The 13,308-nt window shown below is 41.9% G+C and overlaps 1 protein-coding gene across 1 annotated transcript in view; it reads right to left on the bottom strand.

The window, feature by feature from the left end:
• Nucleotides 1–5,617, bottom strand: part of lhx4 (LIM homeobox 4) — a 76,785-nt gene extending 71,168 nt beyond the window's left edge. Inside the window, exons 1-2 of the mRNA XM_068036521.1 lie at nucleotides 5,542–5,617; nucleotides 2,710–2,881 (exon numbers count right to left, since the gene is read on the bottom strand). Of these exons, the coding sequence (XP_067892622.1) occupies nucleotides 2,710–2,881; nucleotides 5,542–5,617 (248 nt within the window). The remainder of the gene's footprint in view (nucleotides 1–2,709; nucleotides 2,882–5,541) is intronic.
• Between the last annotated feature and the right edge of the window lie 7,691 nt (nucleotides 5,618–13,308).

Below are 13,308 nucleotides of genomic sequence, written 5' to 3' on the forward strand. Positions count from 1 at the left end.
TGTTTGGTGAGGTGATTAAGGGTTCGGATTTTCAGTGTAATTCGGTGGGAAACCCGCAGAGGTTAATCTTCAGTATTTGGGTCAATAAATACATCAGAGGCAGAGAGGGGAAAAAACATAGAACGAGAAGAAATAGTGAGACCAGAAAATCTAGCCTGAGCTAAAAAGACCAACACAACACTCGCAGCTAGAGATAGGGGGCTTCAGAAAAAACCCTTCAAAAAACAAAATCTTATCAATCAGTACAGGAAGTGTTTTTTTTTAGCTTGTAGTATAATAATTGAAATGAAAAGGACGAGTCCGTCCCAAAGCAAGGCACCGAAAGTAGATTCCAGTTTAAAACCAACATTGTTAAAGCCCTGCACCAACATTTTTCTTAACTCCACAACACCCTCTTCAAATCAACCCGACCACTCGTTCTCTCTCGTAGCCACAATACAGCAGCAGTCAGGTATGAAGCCTGCAAATCACATAGGCTCCTTTCCTTTTCTATAGTAACTAGCCTGCTTGCCATGATTATGCGGCAGGCACCCGCATTTGATGAAGCAAATACCTATTGAATTGTAATATGCCTATCTCTCTCTCTCTCTATATATATAACTATAAAACTATCTATAGCTATCTATCATCTCTCTATACATATGTATATATCTACCTCGCTCTTTAGGTACATATCTCTGCATATATATTTTTTCTTCTTTGGCCTCCTTATCTCGAGAGACAATGGATAAGCGCCTGGAGGTGGTCAGTGGTTTGTGAAGCAGCGCCTGGAGTGGCTGTAAAGGCCAATTCTAGAGTGACAGGCTCTTCCACAGGTGCTGCAGAGAAATTTGTTTGTCGGGGCTGTTGCACAGTTGGCTCTCCCTTTGCGCCTCTGTCTTTTTTCCTGCCAACTACTAAGTCTCTTCGACTCGCCACACTTTAGCCCCGTCTTTATGGCTGCCCGCCAGCTCTGGCGAACGCTGGCAACTGACTCCCACGACTTGTGATCAATGTCACAGGATTTCATGTCGCGTTTGCAGACGTCTTTAAAGCGGAGACATGGACGGCCGGTGGGTCTGATACCAGTGGCGAGCTCGCTGTACAATGTGTCTTTGGGGATCCTGTCATCTTCCAATAATATACACACATACATGTAACTAGCGTTTTGAATCGTTTACTTTCGAACAGAAACATTAATTTAATAATTGTATTGCTGCTGTGTACAAATTAACTCTAGCCAAGGCTGAAACATTTCCGGTCAGGTTGGAGATCGTTTTTTCGAAGATAAGCCACATTTCCTTTCTCGATGCCCTTTCCTTGGGCTCGCCGCTTTCTATCTAAAGGTGAAGATTCTGTGTGTATTTTTGGGGATTCACAGGACTTGTTTTAAGTCAGGACAACTGGCTTGTTGTACACAGCCAAATCACGGAGTATGTTTTCGCTCAGCAGCGTCCCAATATTAATAAAGGTCAGGAAAATTCGAGACATGGGGATTCATTACCAGATGAGGTTTGCAAATTGGCAAACTGCATCGAAATAACTGTTAATTGTATAAATTTCTAGGCAGGAAACCGCAGAATATCGATACAATCCACCGCATAACATTTATACAATAGGTTCTGTAATATCGATACGAACCATCTCATAATAACCTGTAATATTGATGCAACTAACCTAAGTCCTCAGAAAGTACCAGTCACTCTACAGCCCCCGTTTCTGTACTGCAGCCCAATGTGAGTACTCCGCTTGGTATCTATCAGCTACTAGCTGGTCAATTATCTGATTTTGGTCTAACTTATTCACATAACTCGCTCTCATCCAATTTAAGCTGGTCTCTCCCTTTGACAGGAAATATTCCGCCCCTCACTGTTGTCACTTGTTATTTAAACAGTCCCGCCCCTCTGTAGCTGTTTTCTGAGCTAACCTGTGCGTTTTGTTCTGGTTTTCTAACTGGAGAGAACGAATATGAAACCGAATGAGGGCAACAGAGCACTCAATGTAGCACACCACTTAAACTAATGCGGATTGCTCCTGTGTGAGCGGTCAGTATCGAAAGAGCAATGTTGGTCTGGTCTCTATTAACAACGCGGATTCTCACTTGTCAATATATACGCTACACAAATCACTGAATTTGTCGGCATTCGTACAGTAACACAAATCTACAACAATACAATTACTGGCAGTAAACATTAACAACTGTGATACTTTACAAGTCAGTGTTAATATGGGAAGACCGTATGAAAATTGCAGGTGCGAGAGCTTTGTTTCAAACGAGATTGGTGGGTGGGTTTGGAATTATATAAGGCCAGATTTCTACATGACAACGCTGAATGGCAATGGGCAGGCCTTTCTTTCAACCTGTACGGGTGACTCTGGGCAACTCAGGAATTCAGAAACATAAAATATTACGCTAAGTGCCAGGGCGCTTATAATGATATAACTATATTTAATGCTGCAACAGTGTACAAATAATAATTAAGTCATAATGTTATGGATATCAACTGACCCCTCTATACCTACAGGGAAGGTCCCAAGCGGCCCAGTGGGCACCGCATGCTCCCTCTCCAGGGTCACCTGGGCATGGCCAGTGCCCCAGATGTGATGGGAATGGGCACTGAGTGAAGTTGGTGCTTTTTAAAGTGCCCCCCTCCCTTCCCCACCTGTATAGGTATTTGTTGGGCCAAACTGCCCTTTTGCCCCTTTTACATGCAACCCGAACTGACTCACTTGAAAAAGTCTTCCTTGCAGTAAACGTTGCCGGCCCTGGAGAAACACTTGTCGGCCAGCTGCACCTGGCAGTCAGCACATTTCAGGCACTTGCTGTGCCAAGATCGGTCCAGCACCTTCAGGATGAACTTATCCAGGATGTGCTGGTTGCAACCTGCACACAGCGGGATCTCTGCAAAGGAAAGGAAGAGAAGTTAATAAAAACCGCAACGATACAGCACTGTCCCCGATACTGGGGGGCGAGGGAGAAAGTCTACATGTGTGAGCGAACGGGAGGTGGGCAGGAATCAAACACAAAAGCAGGACCTAAAAAGGGGAAAGAAATCTCAGGCAAAATAATGGAGTTGGCGAAAAGACATTCACACAAGAACTTAGAATGTGGACGCCAAAAACTAGACAAGGAGAGGGACTAAAGGGAAACACGACTGGGAAATCAAGCTGGTGTCTGTTGAGGGATTTTTTATCCAGATCAATAATCCAGAGTTGATTTGGTTTAACAGGGCTGCAATTACACCGAGAATATTACTTCTGTTGAAAGGTTCAAGTTTTCAGATGCCCAACTGGATTATTTCATATATTTTCCGTCTTCAGACGGCATTGTTAACCTGCGCGGCAAACCACATTCCCGAATTCCCGCTTTATAGGAAGGTGCGTGATTCTTTCACAAACTGCCAGCGGGCACCCTGTGGAATATGAACTGTAGTATACTTGGATTCTGATTTTGGAAAACCAGGGGGTCAAGCAGTGAAGAGACCTGGTGTAGTTTCGGAGCGAAGATACTCTGTAATTTCAACAAACGATATTCGGCAGATTTAAATACTTCAGAGTTTGACAATTCCTGATTTAAATACTTTGAACCACAACATGGGAACAGCAGGTGGTATGTTACAAACAAAAATACACCTTTCCAATGGTAACTGACAGAGTTATATTGAGTGAGAGAGTAATGAAGGATGAGGGAGAGAAATGAATGGAGTGACACTGTTTAACATAATAAAACGTGGCCAAAATGAGAGAACAAAGGTAATGACAATGTCCCAGTGCCCAATCCTATCTCTTCCACTTACACCTTGAATTTAGCCGTGTTCAGGGAGAAAGCGCTTTGGAACTCACAGATGTGCCATTTTTGTAAGGATTTTGAAACAACAGTTACGAAGATGAAAATGAGGAATATCTGTGGGAAGCTGAGTGTTGTGACTGGGAATTATTTTATGGTGTTGTATCACTGTGGAATATACTTTCTTTGTGTTCTATTACAAAGGTACAAAGCTGAACTCGTGTGGCTTTGAAAGCAGAGAAATATTAATAAAATGAATGAACTTGCATTGAAATGTAAAGTGCTTAAGATTTGAAATACGGTTTCAGGGTTTCGTACACAAGATCAGGTATAGTTCCTCCCAAATGGCCGATACCTGCAGGGGTTTAAATACATTAGCTTTACACTAGATTTATTTCCTTTTTTTTTACATGGGACAGCTTCTTGCGGCTGTTAGCAGCTCGCTTGATGTAAATAACTAAATGTTGCCGCTTCGTTCTGATCACCTGAAAGCGTTCCGCTTTCCAATTGGAATCAATGAAGCGGATAACGTTTTAGCTGCAAATATTAACTAAAAACATATTTCTATCCACTTTTCTCTGTTATATACATTATAACTGCAAAATTCCCCAACCGCCTGCTCCCTGTCTAGACACGAGTTGCTGTGAGTATATCGAAGATTGACATTTTGACCTATTTACCAACGAGTTCTAATGCAGGATCCTGTTTAATATTGGTATTTTATATAAATATATTTACTCCTTTCAGTCAGAGAGAGATTAATAACATGCTACTGGCTATTCGTAGGCCTTGGTGATACAAGATTAAACCAGACAGATAGCCAGTAGATAAAACTGTTAAGACCATTTACCCATGTTCTTTAAATATTTGTACGAGGCCTGGTCGGCATCAGCGATAGGTCGTCCCCCCCACCCCGCCCCCCCCCCCCCAATGCGGGGTCCTCTACCGTTCTACCTCTACCTCTGAAAGTATGCTCATTCTGACACACAGTAGCACAGCTAAACGTTGCACCCCGCTATCCAACACCTCCCTCACTGCCACTTAGTACCGCAATAGATCAACACTGCTGCCGTTTTATACTCAATCGGATTCCTCAATTATTGAATCTTTTCTGCCGATTAAATACACATTTTTCTTTGCCGAGTCCATCAGTAATTTCAGCTGAAATGACAGTCTCTCTGCTGCATTGGCTGACTGAAAGTTGGCTGCGACTTTGCTCCATCACTGCAAAGGGGACGGGGAAACAGTACTGTCTCAATCGGACCTCCTTAATGCTGTAAGATTCTCATTTCAACGCGAGAGCTCTCAGTTCCAGGGCATTCCTGGCACCGTGTACTTAATAACAGGTAATTTATGTAACCGGAAACCACAGTTTAAAAAATACCTCCTACCGTCTCTAGCGCTCCTAAGGATAAAGTTGCAACAGTCACGCCCTTACCCAACACAGAGTTTATATGGCGATCGCAGTCAATAATAAACGGTCACCGTGCCCCTTTATCCGGGCCTTACTGATACTGCAGCCTAAAATTCATTCTAATTGCTTGTTGGAATTCCTGCAGTTAGCCATCCATCTTATTTTCCTCTGAAATATCTCTCTACAACCCTCTTTTCACCATGCACCTTCTTCGCCACGAAATGCCTTATACCCACCACCCTGTTCCAGTTTCAGCTCCCCTGGTCGCTTGGTTCTGAAATCTATGCAGTTGACAGGTGGATTGGTAGCAATAAACAGGGCTTCCCGCGGCTTGAAGCGTCCTGTACTGAAAGGTCCTTACGTTGCACTGTGACTCCCAACAGCTCGTGAACTCCTTTCCCAGGACTCTCTGTGGCGATCGCTGCACTTTGCATCATTTTCAGAACAAAATCCTCCCCCTCCCACAATAATATATATATATACAATAGAATTGCGGCCTGTCTTCCAAGCGGATCCGTACAGATATCAATAAATAAATCCACTGCCCCAATGCCTGGGTTGATGCGGGATTCCCTTCTCACTGATAACATCCAGATCTCTATCATGCAGCCAGTCCAACACATCATGACATCATCGGCTCCCACCTGCCAATCAGGCACCGAGGGTGCCCCCTCCAGGGGCGCGACTTTGCCATAAGAGGAGATAATTGGGTCTGGATGGGCGGGATCTCCATTAATTGGGGTTTCATTATAATCAATGCACCACCTATTCCTGCTTCTTTGCACTTACTGGAACTCATTAAAGCCGCAGTATACTTGTACGCACTATAAATTCCTCTCCCAAATTTTGGCACCGAAAGCATTGGTTTGTTTTCTTTTGCTGATAGATTCTTGATTCGAGGTAAAATCAATTAGGAGGGCTACGTGCATGTTCGGATATTTACACAGTGCTGAATTAAGTCTTATATTCCCAGCCACTGTCAATCGAAACCACGTCTTGCGGTTAAAAGATTGACTTAGTGGACGTGCTATGCAACCCCAGCTCCGCCAGGTGATTCCAGAAGCATGCACTGATTCCTATCCAATCATAGCCACAGCATCTCTGGCAATAGCTTCTCTCCTCAGCCGCACAATCTTATTTCAAAAGTCCCCCAGGGACCTATCATTGGCTCACTCCTCTTCCCCCAACTCTGACATCCCCCATGTACTTTGCCCTACACTTGGTGGCTGCACCTTTGCCGTCCAGGGCCTCAGTTCTGGAATTGCCTCCTCAAATCTTTTCACCTCTTCACCTCTCTGTCGTTAAATACTCTACTTACAATCTACCCCTTCGACCAAATATTTGGTTGCCTGAGCTCATGCCTCCTTTATAGATTCGCTTTCAATTTTTGACTGGTTACCCTCCTGTGAAGGGCCTTTGGACTTTTTACTACGTAAAAGTTAATATATAAATGCAAGTTGTTGTTCTTTAGTAATATCATCTGAAGACATGAGTCCACTTCCACAGCTACCCTGACATCACAAATCTCTGCCTCTTCAACATCTCTCTTGACCTATCCATAGTCTCTGTGCTCTGAGACTGCTTGTTGGACATCCAGTTTGGACATCCAATTTCCTCCAGCTTAACATTTGGAAAATTAAAGTCATCTCAATAGCCTGTATCTTATCCCACCAGGAAATTCCATGCACTAATCACTCCTGTCCTCACTGATCTACATTGTTTCCCAGCCCTCCAACACCTCCAACTTAAAATTCTCATCCATGTTCTCTTCATGGCCTTGCCAGTCACAATTTCTGTAACTTCTGCTCGCCTCCACTTTGGTCTCTTATGCAGCCCCCACACCCCCTCCCCCCCCTTCATCCCATCACTGGAGGCCATGCTTTCAGCTCCACTAGGCCTCACATTCTGGAATTTCCTCACTCTCTATCTCTCCATTCCCTGTCCTCCTCTAAGAGCCTTCTTCAAACCCTTCTTCCTGGCCAAGCTTTTGATTACCTGTCTTAATATTTTATTCTTTGATTGTGTGTCATTTGTGGCATCACCACTGTGAAGCATCTTGCAACATTTTCCACCATTAAAGGAGCTAAATAAATGTGAGACATTGTCGGTATTCAGGTGAAATGGTAATTGTTGATTTATTTCTGATGCAAATGCTTCACAATTATTATTTGTGAAATAAAAACATATGCTAGCCTACAACTTGAATCAAATTTTTAAAAGTGATTTTATTTTTGCTTTAAAAGACTAGTGTTGTTTATGTGTGACTGGTTAGCAGCAGCCACATAGACCATAAACTTACAGGCATATATTATATACATACTGACATACTTGAGTGTGTAGCATAAAAAGTTAACCATGTTGAATATATATTCCTGGATATTTACTGTGAACACATACAGGCATCCATATATGCTAATCACATACAATATATACATGCAGACACACCCGGATACATCCCATACATATACAGATAATATACTTTGATATATACACCTTGTGAAGAATTTTTCAGTTTGCATTGTCCCAGTCACATGAATAGTGATGCAATTATTTATAGCAATATTAGTAAAAGGGTACCAGGAGGATGGGGCCACAGCAAAATATAGGATTGAACTTTCAATGCCTCCAAAGTTATAAAATGAAAAGCGATAGGTCCAACAGCTCCATTTGTGTTAACAATTATACACTTGTTTGGTTGAACAGATTTCATTTTTACTCAGAATACCTTATCATCATCAGCATCATTAGTTGTCAGCTTAAGGCAGGTTCTGGCTAAATTCTTCTCTTGCTATCCCTCTCTGGCTTGTGCTTCCCTCTGCAATTCTCCATACATCCTCCCCCACTTCAGGTGGTCCAAAAGCATCCTTCTTTTCCTCCCTCTTTGTTCTTTCCCTTCCATCTGTCCTACTATCACTTCTTTCAGCATCCCATCTCCTCTCAGCACATGTCCAATCCAATTCCTTCTGATAACATCAATCAAACTATAATCTTCTTGTATCATTGCCAACATCTCCTCATTACTTTTCTTATCTATCTACTTTAATTTCACCATCCATCTCCAAACACACATCTCAAAGCTCTCCAGAAGCCCTGCCACCTCTTTCCTCTTTCAACATTATATAGCACCACACTCCATATCAAACTCTTCACTAATCTTGTCTTCAGTTGTCTATTCAGCTCTCCAGTCAGTATCCTCTTTCTTCAATGTAATGCAATTTCCCACATTGTAATCCTAGATCTTACCTCCTTGGCACTTTGCCATCTTCAGTCAATGTACCTCTCAGATATTTAAATTATTCACCTGATTCAACTATTCCTGATTTCTGAAAATCTATCAGCAAAAGTGGAACAGTATTTTGGCAATGAACATATGGGGTAATAGTGATAATGAGAGTTCCACGCTAGAAGAGTAAGGAACATAATCGAGAGGTGTACATTTCATTTGTAGATTTTGCAAACGCCTTCAGTAAAGCGAACTGAACGAAACTAATGGACATACTAAAGAATATTGATGTGTATCGGAGAGATAGAGGCTGGATAAAGGCTTTGTATTTTGGACAAATTGCAAGTGTTCAGGTGGTAGACGGAGAGTGAGATCCAGCAGTGATTGGAAGTGGAATGCGACAAGGATGCTGCTTGTCAGCTGTGTTGTCCAACGTGTATGTAGAAGGTTTGGTAAGTTAAACATTTAATCAGGTAGAGGGACGAGTGAAAGTTAGAGATCACCTCATGAAAACTGTCAGATTTGCCGATGACAAACTCTTGGCAGGCGATAGTTACTCTGAATTCTGCCGTAGTGGCTTATAGAATGAAAATCAATGGGGGCGGTGGTGGTGGTTGTGGTGGGAGACTAAAGTAATGCAGCTTTCTAGGAATGCAGGTGAAAGAACCAGCGTTTTAACCAACTGAGAAGGGTTGGATCAGCATACTTTGTCGGAGAATGAATTTTTGATTTTGTTCCTCTGGAAACTGATTCAAGTGATTCAAGTAGCTGTAATTCTGCTGATCTTCAAGACAGTTTGAAATGGAGCGTACAATGCAGTGTGCCCGTATACAAAGCATTTAACAGGAGTCTATCTCTCATCCACATTGCTTTGATTCATTTCGTTAACTGAAGGCCTTTCATTAGAATCCTAGAATATGTGCCTGTGCCGATTCTTTGATGGAGCTATCCAATGAATGCCCGTCCCATGCTCTTTGCCCCTAGCTCTGTAAATGTTTCTGCTTCAAGTATTTATCCAATTCTCTTTTGAACGTTGCTACTGAATCTGATTCCACCACCCTTTTCAGGCAGTATATTCCAACTGGCTGCGTAAAATAAAGTTTCCTCATGTTGCCTCTGGTTCTTTTGCCAATCACTTTAAGTCAGTGTCCTCTGGTTACCGACCCTTCTGCCACTAGAAACAGTTGCTCTTTACTTACTCTATCAAAACCCTTCATGATTTTGAGCATCTCTTTCGAATCTCTTCATCTTTTTGATTGAAGGAGACCAGTGACAGCTTCTCCAATTTCTCCACATGGCTGAAGTCCCTCACCCCTGTTACTATTCTAGTGAATCTCTTCTGCACCCTCTCTAAGACCTTGACATCCTTCTTAAAGTGTGGTTCCCAGAACTGAAAGCAATACTCCAGTTAAGTAATCTACAAAGCAATTATACACCTCTTGATTATGCCATAGACTCCTCTCAGACAGTGAAAAACAGGGCAGCCTGAACTGGTTGTTCAACGTGTCTTACTATTCATACCTGGCGAGTCTACAACTAGTGGATATAACCCATGGGCTCCAGATTTTAAAAAAAAAATCAGATCTCAACTCCTACTCTCGTAAGCATATCTCTCACTTTCCCACTGAACTGCCTGTACACAGTCTGCCAGCCCACTTCGACATAAAACAAATTTTCCCAAATTATTCAGGTTTCAAAGCTGACACACCGAGTATTGTCTGCCCTGTGTTTATGCTGTATGCTAACAGGACCAGGTACCTTGGATTGTCCATTTCAGCTTTTTGCGCTTCCATCCTCGCAAATGATATTTCAAATTGGATTCCACCGCTAAATTACTCCAACGTGGAGAAATGTTCAAATTTCTGACTGTATAGATTCGACAGAACTCAGGATTCAAACCTTTTATTTCTTAACAGAGCCAGGTTTATAACGAGTCCGTTCCAGCAAAGAAAAACCTTTAAGTCGCCTACACTTCTGATAAATCGCGAAGAACGTGACAGTATTAGAGCAGCACCCTAGGACTATTAAACCGCCTTCTTCATAACTTTCAATATTGTGATTTGCAGCTATATGATGTGGCGAGGAGTCGCATTGTGAGGTCCTGTACCAGAAACATCACAATCTAACACCATAGGGTTCAAACTATGCATTTAGAGTGTGTGTGGGAGGGAGAGAGCTTATATACTAAACCCACCTTCCCTAGATTAAAATATCATCCGAATTTAAGACAATAAAAAAATTTAAATAACATACAGCATCTACACTATCTAGTTAAAGATTCCTAAATAGACATGAGTCGGGTGATGTATGTGTAGGTGTGTGTGCCTGTGTGCTTATGAAAGACTATATCCCCCAAATAGTTGTGAATATTAAACAAATGAACCCCGAGGGAATCTCTCACATGAGTGTCTGCTCTGCGTATTAAATCAGCGAATGAATTGATTCCCATTGAATTTATTGACAACCCCTCAAAATGGAAAGCAATCAATGTGGTATCTAGGAAAGATTAATTTTAAAACATATCATGGTATAATCAATCTGGGAATTGCACTGTATCTCAAAGCATGGCCTGTGGCAGCGGAGAGTGTTGTGCCTGTGCTCCAGCATGGAAGGAGGGAGAGCATCATCACTGCAACGCCAGAGTGACCTTTCAAACAACCAAAAACATCTCTAGTATAGAGTCTGCTACTCAAGCATGCACACAGCCAAGCAGGCCTACAATCAAAGTCAATACAGAAACCTAATGCAACCACCATCCTAGTAGAATTCCCATACATCACATAGATTTTCCCTACCTGCATTACAGGAAGGACGTTTGTGACCAGGTGCATAATCCTGACGCAAGAATAAACTTCTGAATTCTTCTTTGCCCTATGCTTGGTGCAATGAAAATTGCACAACCTGTCTTCTGCTTAGCATGGGCATGTTGGGAGTTCAGTCCTGAATACACCATTGTTTAGATGTTGTGTTGGAAACAGATTGAGTTTGGTGTTTTGGAAAGAGGCAGTCAAATTGAGAGCTTCTTCATCTAAATGCACCTAGTGGAATGTAAGTATAGACTAACAAAATTTAGTATTTTTTGTTGGCAGATCAAGGTACTGGACAGGTAGGAACACTATTCCCTGATAATGCACATAATCCCCATCTAGAATTCCCTCAACAAGTTGCATCACCTGCCTAGTTTCAACAAATGACTGGATTTTCAAATCACAAATTGAAATTGATAAGAAGTCCATCTCCACCTCCGTTGCTGTCTAGCTTGGAATGGACTTTCATCAGGAGTCCAAAGAAAATTACCAATTCAGTAAACAAATAATTTCTAAATTAAATTTTCACTCCAAGCCCTAGACTTATCAGAAACACCCAAGGAGAACACCAATTAACTTTCCATCCAAACAAGGCACAAACACACAAATGCATATAAACACTTTCACACAACTATTAACCCAATACAAATACCAACAGGTTCATACAGAAACACCAACACAAATACAGACACATACACAAAAATACACAGAAACACTGACAGAAACACTAACACAAAGAAACACTAACACCAACACAAATACACAAAACCACTAGCACCAATGCTGACACCAAACCATCAACAAAAATACACAGAGACATGTACACCAATTCAAAGAAACCATAACACCAACACATACGGAAAAACTAGCAACAACACAGATACACAGAAATACTTACACAAACACAGGGAAACACAGACACAAACACACAGAAAGACTGACACAAGCACACAGGAACACCACCACAGATACATAAGAACATAAGAAATAGAAGCAGGAGTAGACCATATGGCCCCTTGAACCTGCACCATCATTCAATAAGGTCATGGTTGATCTGATCTTGGAATCAACTCCACTTTCCTGCATGTTCTCCATAACCCTTCACTCCCATATAGCTCAAAAATCTGTCAGTCTCAGCCTTGTATATATTCAATGACCCAGCCTCCACAGCTTTCCAGACTAGAGAATTCCAAAGATTCACAACCCTCTGAGAGCAGAGATTCCTCTTCATCTCTGTTTTAAATGGGTGACCCCTTTTTCTGAAACTATGCCCCCTAGCTCTATATACCCCATAAGGGGAAACATCAAGCCCCCTCAGAATCTTATATGATTCAATAAGACCATCTCTCATTCTTCTAAACTCCAATGAGTATAGGGCCCAACGTGCTCAACCTTTCCTCATGAGGCAACCCTTTCATCCCAGGAATCAACCTGGTGGACTTTTTCTGAACTGCCTCCAATGCAAGTATATTCCTCCTTAAAAAAGGAGACCAAAACTTTATGCAGCACTCTAGGAGTGGTCTTACTAGTGCCCTCTACAATTGTAGCAAGACTTACCCACTTTTATACACTATCCCCCTTGCAATAAAGGCAAACATTCCAGTTGCCTTCCTAATTACTTAATGTACCTGTGTTTCATGTATGAGGACACCCAGATCCTTCTGTACCATAGCATTCTGTTGTCTCTCTCCATTTAGAAATGTCCTGCTTTTCTATTCTTCCTATCAAAGTGGATAACCTCACATTTTCTCATATTATACTCCATCTGCCAAATGTTTTCCCACTCACTTTGCAGACTCTTTGTGTCCTCCTCACAACTTGCTTTCCCATTTGTCTTTATATCATCAGCAAATTTGGTTACAATACACTCAGTCCCTTCATCCAAGTTATTAATTTGAATGGTAAATAGTTGAGGGCCCAGCACTGATCCCTGCGACATCCTACTAATTACAGTTTGCCAATCTGAAAATGACCCATTTATCCTGACTCTCTCATTTCTGCTGGTTAACCAATCCTCTATCCATGCTAATATTTTATCCCCAGCACCATGTGTTCTTGTCTTGTGTAGTAACTTTTTATCTGGCATCTTATTGAATGC

The sequence above is a fragment of the Heterodontus francisci genome, chromosome 8 (assembly GCF_036365525.1).
Source record: "Heterodontus francisci isolate sHetFra1 chromosome 8, sHetFra1.hap1, whole genome shotgun sequence".
In the NCBI taxonomy this organism is placed as follows: Eukaryota; Metazoa; Chordata; class Chondrichthyes; order Heterodontiformes; family Heterodontidae; genus Heterodontus; species Heterodontus francisci.